Raw genomic sequence first — 9802 nt, 5'->3', positions numbered from 1 at the left:
CCCCTCCCACAGATCCAGTGCCCATCTTCCACTTTCCCGATGATCCCGGTCACCCTATCTCTGTAGCGCCCCACCATAAACACCTTGGCATTGTCATAGATTCCGCCCTCTCCTGGTCTCACCATGCTGATCATGTGTCGTCCAAAGTATGCCGATCTGTCGGCATAATGTCAAGACACTTGTCCCATTAGCCCCAAAATTGCCGGATTAATTTTTATAAATCATACATTCTTCCCCTCTTCACGTACGGCTTCCCTACCTGGTACACCATTAACAAAACCCACATAGGTAAATTAGAAGTTCTCCATCGCCGTATACTGCGCATCATATTTCGTACAGATCGTTATTATCTCAAATCTAGACTTGTATGCTGCTGCATCCACTACCACTCTGCAACATTACCTTGATGCTTCCAAGTGCACCCTGGCACATTTAATTTTTCTTGACCAGCACCCTGCTCATTTACAGTCCCTTAATTGGTTCAATTCAGGCGGCACCACCCGAAGCTGCGTTCGTCTCCCCTAGCTAGGTCTACCCTATTCGTAAATTCCCCTTTCTTTTCCTTCTACTCCACGTGGCTCCAACTACCTCCCAGTGTTAGACAAGCTCCAGATATGCCCAAATTCCGTACCCTCGTCAAACAGCACTTCAGTGTCTCTCAGTAAACAAAGTCGCAGTCACCACGTCCGCTGCATAGCTCGCTGAGCATCCCATTGCTTTGTAAGTTGCTAATCCCTTCCCACTTTGTGTACGTGCTCTTCATTTTATTTTTTTCTCTTCTTCCGTGGTTGGTCTCACCCTCTCCTCAATTCAATTGGCTGTCTTGACATGCCACGAGGTGCAGAAATAAATAAAATAAAAATAAAATAAGGCTATTCCGAATCCAGATGCTATAGTCGTGAGAGTGAAACACAAAATAAAACGAGAGAGCTTGGAAGCTCAGGGCCCTACGCTATGCTTTTTTGCCTTGATGACCTAGACAATAAAATGCATAGGGATGGTATAAATTCTTTAAAAAAATAATCCTTTTTTTAAAGACATAACCTTGGATTCGAACCTTAATTAAATCGCCAGCGAAAATTAGTTGATTTTAATACAGTAATCGGATTTTCTGGCCTTTTTGTAGTAATACATGTACATTGACCTATTGAGCCAATGACGACGCCGAATGCATGGTTGCCTGTGGAGCACATTACATAACTTTAGTCTCCTAAAATACGTATCCTGTCCGACGGCAAAAGAGGCTTCAGATTTAGTTTTTCTGCGCGTCGACGGGATGTCTGTCCTGACGTTTCCTCGGACCGGCGCTGACTCTGCCGATCACGGGCGTTCTGGACTCGACGGGTTGTCTGTCCTGACGATTCCGGGGACCGGCTTAGACTCTGCCGATCACGGGCGTTCTGGACTCGATGGAATGTCTGTCCTGACGTTTTGTTTGTTTATTTACGGACTCTCCAGAGGTAAATGGATACCTATCATGGGAGTCTCACCAAACCAATAAAATAATGAAAATAAAATTATGTATGTAGCGCAAAAAACTCAAAATATTTTTATTTTTAATATGTCATTTCGAACTGGTACATTCCCACAGGATTGGAAATCCGCCATCGTGACACTGCTTTACAAGAATAAAGGCTCCCGTGCTTGCCCGGCAAACTACCGCCCCATCTCTCTGCTGCGCACAGTTTCCAAACTTTGTGAGCGTATTGTATTCGATTCCCTCTACCTGCACATCGCTCCGGCTCTCTCACCAGCTCAGTCGGGATTCTGCCGTGGTGACTCAACTCAATACCAGGTGACTCGACTTGCCCAAGACTTAGCGACAAAGAGGAACTGTGGGCAGCACGTGGGAATGGTGTTTTTCGACTTGGCTAAGGCATTCGACACCGTTTGGCATCGTGGCTTACTTGCCAAGTTGAAGGTCACCTTCCGGGTGGAGGATGCTGCCTTGCGTTGGATATCCTCGTATCTGTCTGCTCGTTCTCAGGCTGTTCGCTTGTTCTATTTCTTGTCTGATCCCCTCCCTGTAACGTCTGGAGTGCCCCAAGGTTCCATTCTGGGTCCTTTGTTATTCTTGCTTTACGTTAATGACCTACCTTCAGTTGTCCCTGATGTTAGTTTGTATGCGGATGACACTGGCCTTATCTGTTCTGATTCCTCCCCTGCACAATTACTCCTTACCATGCAGCATCGCATCAACAGCACTGTCATGTGGATGCAAACGTGGAAACTCCAGCCCAATTTAGACAAGACAGAAGCCATGTATATTTCTTCATCCCCTCCTGATCAACCATTATTCTTCCCTGACTCGACTATGCCTATCCGTGTCGTTACTCAGCACAAACATCTAGATGTGATGTTTGACTGCAAACTCTCTTGGGATGCACATGTCAACTGTGTATGCGAGCGAACCAGTTCAGCCTTAGGGGTACTACAACCACATTGCACTCATTTGGCCATCCAGTGTAAGCTATTATTTTATCAGTGCTATATTCTCCCTATATTCGACTATTGCGATACCGCTTGGTGTGGCCTTTCTGACACAACTCTGAGCCAATTAGAAGTCCACCATAGATTTATACTTAAAATTCTTTACAACAAGGATCGATGTTTTCCTTCGGATGCCCTTTATCGACTTGCACACACTTCTCCTCTCTCCGTTCGTCATAAGCACCATCTCTGTACACTGGTTCATAAAATATTTCTTCATAAAACCCCTTCACACATGATGAAGCACAATTGGTTTTCGACAAGCTCAACCCGTAACGCGCTCACCCTGCCTCTTGTTAAGTCAGCCCAGTATCTAAAGTCCCCTTTGTTTTCCGGCTACTCTCATTGGTTATCATTACCATACGGTCTGAAAACTTGTTCTTCTATTGGTCAGTTTAAAGATCTACTATCACAACTGAACTAGACGCAATAATTATCATCGAAGAACATTCTCGAATACCTGGGTGATGCACGAATTTTGATAGTGCTCACTTCCGTTAATCGTTTTTCTTTGTAATTTTCCATTCATTTTCTGCTTTAATTCATATTTGCTTTGTTTTCCTAGCTTACTATTGCCGTGGCTGGCTCAACGCCCTTGTCCCAGGGGATTCTGTCCCTGCATTAGCTATGCTTGTCACATGCTATGAGATTGTGTCTAATAATAATAATAATAAAATCTGAGATTTTCTAAGTCAAATGAGAGAATGTCTGTCCTGGCGTTGCCTGGGACCGGCGCGGACTCTGCCGATCACGGGCGTTCTGGAGTCGACGGGATCTCTCTTCCTACGTTTCCTGTGACCGGCGCTGAATCGCTTGTTCACGCTTATTTTGGAGACGACGGGATCTCTCTTCCAAAGTATGTTTATGCTGACGCATCCTATCACCTATTCGGCGTCTATTCTAATTTAATTTCCTCCTCGTCTCCCTATTTCTTTCCACATCTCCCTCTACATCAGGGAGTCGTATACATAATACGACGATTATTGGTACGGTACGGGACAGATACAGGAGCCCGCAAATATTGTGGACAGCTGTTATGTACAATCCTGTAGAGCCTTTGTAGTCACAGATACGGGACAGATACGGGATAGCTCCAGGCGTGACACAAACAAACAAACACACAAACAAACACCAAATTAAAGCTGTGTGGACCCTGGCTAGCGCCAGACGTTACTAAAGTAACGTCTTCTGCATAGCTACGGGAATAAATTTTATACTGCAGGGGCAGCTATTCGCAAATGTCACTATGACGCAAGTCTGTGTCAAGCAGGGAGTAGCACAATGGTACAATGGCACTGCGCTACTCCCTGCTACAAAGCCTGAGATATACGCGTTAACAGGAACTGGTGTTGATGATAAAGGCAGTGTGGAATTATGTACAATGTTACATGTGCAAGTGACAATGCCGTGTAAGTCGTGTATGCAGGTAATCAGACCAGCGTAAAAGGATAGAGATAGCCTGCTTATGTACTATTCCTACTTCAGGTTTTTACCGTACCGTTTCTATGGTTGTAGCCAATGAGCGACGTTCCCGCGGTGGCCTTGATGAGCCGATATAGCCCGTGGTCAATGGATACGGAAAAATACGGTAGCAATAAAGCCCGTCGTCAATGACACCCCGTACTCTGTCAGCGTAGCTCTGCAGGGGTCTGTGGCAGTTTTTCGTTGTCAGCTCAGTTCGCATCTCACATTCGGCTGTAAACATGAGATTTTTGACTTGACAACGACTACGAAATTATTTGACTGATCACACTCGAAGTCGCAGAGCAAGAGTTCATTATGCACTCTTGGTCGGACTACTACATTTACTACTAGTACTAGTACATTTCCAGACTGGTCTTAGTGGTCTACGAGATTAATGCATAATACCAAGAGTACTCTTGATATTAGAGAGGTTCCGCACTACGTAAAGTTGAGCAACTTTACGTTAGTGGGCGGGAAAAACCCGTGAATTCGCGAGTTTGCACTCCACTTACGGAAAGTTGTCTACGGAGAGTACGTAGATAGGGCTCTGATAACGTAGCTGGTCGGTAAGTGGATTGGGCACAAATTTAGGACTCTCTCCCCAGGTCGATCTGGTCGTACACTGCCGCATTCGGAGTTGCCAAGGGCAGCTACGTGATTTGAAAACTCCGTATGGCGGAACCCAGATGCGCATGCAGTTTACGTAAGACTTTCCGTAGATCGACTACGTTTTTTACTTGTACTAACGTAATTACGTTATGCGGAACCTCTCTAATACCCGGTGAGTAGCCTTAACAATGCAATCGGCCTGAAATACATGTACTGTAGTATCCTGCTACCAAAGTACTCAGCAATCACCATGAAGTTTTTTTTTCTTTTTCTTTTTTCTCTTTTTTATATAGCACCCATTTTGTTAATCCAGGGGATGGCTCACGCCTGGCATACATGTATAATTATGAAGAAAAGAGAGAAGTTCTGAAAAGGCCCAACCCTGCCCTGCCAGTTATTTGGACTTACGGGGGTCGTCATGGCAAATAATAATAATAAGAAGAACTAAAAACTATTGTAATTATAGTACTACAGATGATGGGAAGTGCCAGCTTCGGCAGCAACTCAGGAACCTGGAGAACTATTTGATATTAAAATTAAATGTGATATTAGCTCCCTGGAAGTTCCCTCCTAGGAAGAACTGTTGCGGACGAGGAGTTTCTATATGTGTCAACTCCGTTGCAGTTGCTTCCTGGATCCAACTATGGATTACATCGCACGTCTGGCTGCCTGGCTGTGGTGGCTGCAACGAGACAGGCAGAGGAGCACTGATGCTGCTGGCTGCTGGCAGAGGAGCACTGATGCTGCTGGCTGTTGGCAGAGGAGCACTGATGCTGCTGGTTGCAGGCAGAGGAGCACTAATGCTGCTGGTTGCAGGCAGAGGAGCTGCACCCTGTGGCTGTCTTGGGAGCTGGTGTAACACTGGGTGTCGATGTGTTGTCCCAGACCCTAAACAGCAGGTCGATCTCCATATCTGTGAATCCACGGAACACATCAGTTAAGCGCACGGACTCAGGCTGTGCGATCTCGGCCTTTGCTGTGCTGCTGTGCGCTGCTTCGGGTCTCTTCTTGCCATCTAATATGTCCGACATAGTTCTTTTCTGTGCGGTTGTCGGCCGCGTATACGATGTCAGGCTGTTGGAGTTCCGATGACCAGTCAATGCCATTATTTGGTGTTGCTCAATACCCTCACCAGACAACATCGACACAACAGTAGCGCGTAGATAGTGGTTCGTGTAGATTTGTGTCAGCTGGGCGGCCTTCGAAATCTCGGGCATCATGTTGCCGAGAGTGGTCTTGCCCAGTGGCGAGTTGCAGAACCACACTTTGTCTTTGGTGGCATAATTCTGCTTCGCTCTCTGAAACAGAGCAGGACAGTCTGGGTGCAGGTGTGTCATCATCACTCGCAACGACAGCAGTTGACCTCGGTCCGTGATTTTTCCCGCACCGGCGTCGCGACGAGCAGATCCGCGCCCGCCTTGGTAGTTTTTTGTAGCGAAGTCCGCGGAGAGGCGAGCAAACTCGCCATGGCCATCAGTGCCGAATTCAACATCGGTCTTTGTGATCTTCCGTTGCACCTCGCGACCACGGAGGCCAAGATGAAGTGTGATGAAAAACCAAACATGTCTGGTCAGATTCTCTGCCGTTTTGCTTCTGTCAAAGAAGTAAGATATCTTGTCAATATCAATGTCTTTGATGGGATCTTTGTGCTGGACAGGATTGCTATGGCCTTCACGTTTGTTCTTTTTAAGAACACCATCCAGAACATCATTCAATTTCTGGAACTCAACGTCAGTGTGTACGTTGAATTGTCGGCCGTGGCTTGTCAATTGGCGTTGGATGGCAGCCCGGAAACCATGGTACCCGGGCTCTTGGTAATAGCCGCCGTCTTTCCGTCTCATAGATACGTAACAACGGCAGAGCACATTGTTCAGCTCCTCTCGGGTGCACTTCCGGAGGTCGCATTGCAGATTGTTGTCCTCTTCGAACATTGATAGCCACGTGGAGGTCGTGTCCTTCGTGGACTTGGGAACCCTGGAGTTCTAAATCTCCGCAATATCTGCGTCGGAGGCGGCCACAAATCTCTTTTTGGAAGCAGGCTCCATAATTGTTGTGAACCCTCTAAGATTCTCTAAATTGTCAGGATCGTACGACCACACGGCACGAGGACAACTCTTTTCCTTTACACATTATATTTCACTTCATCGAATAATTAACAATGAACACTAATAACACCAGCTATTTATAGCATGCAAAAAACAGCGTACATGCAAAACATACGCATATAAAACTGGACATAACAGCGTATACCGCAAAACGCACACAGCGCATATAGCGTATGCCATGCAGCAACATCAGCGGTACGGCGGAGTCGAAATACAACATTGCAACGAATACAATGCCATAAGCGCGAAGGCCTTTCCCAATTGAGAACTGGTGGTTTGCAACATTCTCCCCACCAAAGGGCTTCTCACCGCCGTACAACAATGCACACAAGTCAAAAACGATCCGGGGCTCTGACTCCGCGCCCAGAACGCGTCATCTCCTGCTGCTGGGGTGGTGGTAACGGTGCTGACGGTTCATACGCTGGCTGCTGAGGGACGATAGCAGGTTGAGCGGTATCTGCAAGCCCAGGAGCCACGTCCTGTGACGATACTTCTAACGGCACTAACCTTTGGATCGGCCTCAACAGGGTACTGGTACTCAACTTAACCTTGGCAACACGACGCTTACCATCTCGACCAGGGAATAACTCGATGATCCGTCCCAAACGCCAGAACTGTTTGCGCTTGGTATCATCGAGAACAACGACAACATCACCCACAGCTAAAGGGCGGGACATGGTCTGTTGGTGTTTGTTCAGCTGACTTAGGTACTCCACCTCCCAACGATTCTTGACATGCTCCAGTGTCCGACTGAGGTAACGCAATCTCGATGACATCTGCGCAGCGTCCAGAGTTCCTGCTGGCTTCTCTGACGACATCAAGATGTTACCCATCATCATTGCAGGGGTTACTGGTGGCTCATCCAGGCTATCAGACACATAAGTTAGCGGACGACTATTCACCACTGCTTCAACCTCATACAAGAGGGTCTCAAGCTCCTGGACCTTCAGAAACGCTGTTCCCATTACCTTTTTCAAGGCACTCTTCACTGTACCAACCATTCGCTCATAGAAGCCTCCATGCCATGGTGCAGCTGGAGGATTGAACATCCATGGCACACTCAGTTTGTCAGATGCCGCCTTGAACGTTGTAGCGTTGTCAGACCTGATCCGAGACGGCAAACTACGTCTCGCGACAAACTTCCGAAATGCTATCAAGAATGACTCAGTACTTAAACTATCGACCACCTCCAAGTGAACTGCTCTGGTGGTGGCACACACAAACAATGCTATCCATACCTTCGGAGATGACTCACCACGGCGCACGTACAACGGACCAGCACAGTCGATGCCGGTAGTTGCGAACGGCCTCTCGTGAACAACTCGGTCTTCTGGCAGCGGCGGGCAGACTTCTGAGGCAGCCTTAGCCTTGTAGCGGCGGCATGTAACACATCGCTGAGTAATGTTGCGTAGCGCTCGTCGACCACCGATAATCCAGAATTTCTGACGGATGAACGACAAGACTCCTTGTACACCTTGTTGCATCCCTTCAACATGCATTTTCTCCAACAGCAACTCGGTCAGATGATGTTTGCCTAACAGGACTGGGTGCTTGGCTCCATGCGCCAACTCGCTGTGCTGAAGTCGTCCCCCGGCTCTGAGCACTCCATGCTCATCCAGAAACGGTGCAAGCTGATACACCTTCGACCCAGGCTTCACTGGTTGACCTTGATTGATCAGCTCAAGATCCTCAGCGAAACATGCGGCTTGAACGATGCGGTACAATACGTTGTCTGCTGCAAAATAGAGTTCAGCACGAGGCTCAGTGTGCTTCCACTGCAACATCCGAGTCACCATGCCCTGTGCCCTCGACCATTTACTGAATCGGAGCCACCATTCCTTATCAGATTCTCGACTACAGGTGGTGGCTGACACTCGTACTTCTACACTGGACTCATCTGTAGCTGCGGTTGAGGGTGCGGTGGGCCAGTCATTGGGCTCCGTGATCCAGGTTGGTCCGCCCCTCCAGAACGAACTACGGATCTGCTGTGCACTACTCCCACGCGACGGTAGATCTGCTGGGTTGTGAAGGCCCGGGCAATGGTTCCACACAATGCCGACCTTCTTCGATATCTCTTGGACTTGACTGACGCGGTTAGCAACAAATGTTTTCCATTTGTACGATGGATTACTGATCCAATGAACGGTAGTGAGACTGTCAGTCCAGCCATAAACTTGCGTGACGGTCACCCGCAGCTCCCTCACCACAAACTCAGCGTAGCGAGCCGCTAGACATACTGCTTGTAACTCAAGGCGGGCTAACGTGGGTGGAGACACGGGTGCCACTTTGGCCTTGGCAAATACCAAGTGCGACTGTCCATTGACAACTGCATACAAACAACATCCAAACGCTTTCTCACTGGCATCGGCGAAGGCATGAAGCGCAATCGGCGTGTCAAGATTGCAGCAAATCCAACGTGGTATGTCAATGCTCACCACTTCGGCCAACTCTCCCCACCATTGCGCACATGCGGCTGCGATGCCATCAGGCAACTTATCATCCCAGTCGCCTCCGACTTTCCAGGCTTGCTGTAGCAGTATCTTTCCCGGCACAACTGCCGGTGCTGCTAGACCTAGCGGATCAAACACTGACGCAACACACTTGAGGAGGGATCGCCGGGTCCAAACAGACGGCCTATCGGACTCGCCTAGCGCTGCTATGCTGAGTAAGTCATCACTGGTTTTCCATTTCAGACCGAGGACTTTATTTCCGGCCTCTGGTTCGCACGGGATTTCGTTGCCTCGCCACTTGCGTAACTCCATGCCAGCATCCGTAAGCACACGAACGCTGAACTCTTGCATCTCCTTGGCTTCCAAGGCATTAGAGACACTAGAGACCAAATCGTCAACGTAGAAACTCGTGAGCAAGAGATCAATACGATCTCGCTCTTTGGGTGCAGACAACGCCCGTAGCTCCTTCAAGTGATGCTGAATCACCGCAGTAAGCATGTATGGCGAGCAGTTTACGCCAAATGGCAGTTTCGTTAGCCTCCAGGTTAACAGTTCATCGCTGTCGCTTCGACCGGGCCTCAAGAAACGCAGGTACGGACGGTTTTCGGGATTAACCGCGACCATGAAGAAAGCCTTGCGGATGTCCGCTTGCAGCGCGCTCTTATATTCACGGAACCGTAATAG

At 48.2% G+C, this 9802-nt stretch overlaps 1 protein-coding gene across 1 annotated transcript; it reads right to left on the bottom strand.

Annotated features, from left to right (window-relative positions):
• Positions 1-5360: 5360 nt before the first annotated feature.
• Positions 5361-6404, bottom strand: LOC135830688 (uncharacterized). The gene has a single exon (XM_065342915.1). It carries the CDS (start codon positions 6402-6404, stop codon positions 5361-5363), a length of 1044 nt encoding a protein of 347 aa, XP_065198987.1.
• Positions 6405-9802: the final 3398 nt, after the last annotated feature.

This window comes from Sycon ciliatum, unplaced genomic scaffold (assembly GCF_964019385.1).
Source record: "Sycon ciliatum unplaced genomic scaffold, ocSycCili1.1 SCAFFOLD_162, whole genome shotgun sequence".
NCBI lineage: Eukaryota > Metazoa > Porifera > Calcarea > Leucosolenida > Sycettidae > Sycon > Sycon ciliatum.
Note: the sequence above shows the minus strand (reverse complement) of the source record. Positions and strands in the feature narration are given on the sequence as shown.

Bases quoted from the DNA above. Each gene is read 5' to 3' on its own strand.
- LOC135830688 (XM_065342915.1), bottom strand. From the start codon at position 6,404: ATGAGACGGAAAGACGGCGGCTATTACCAAGAGCCCGGGTACCATGGT.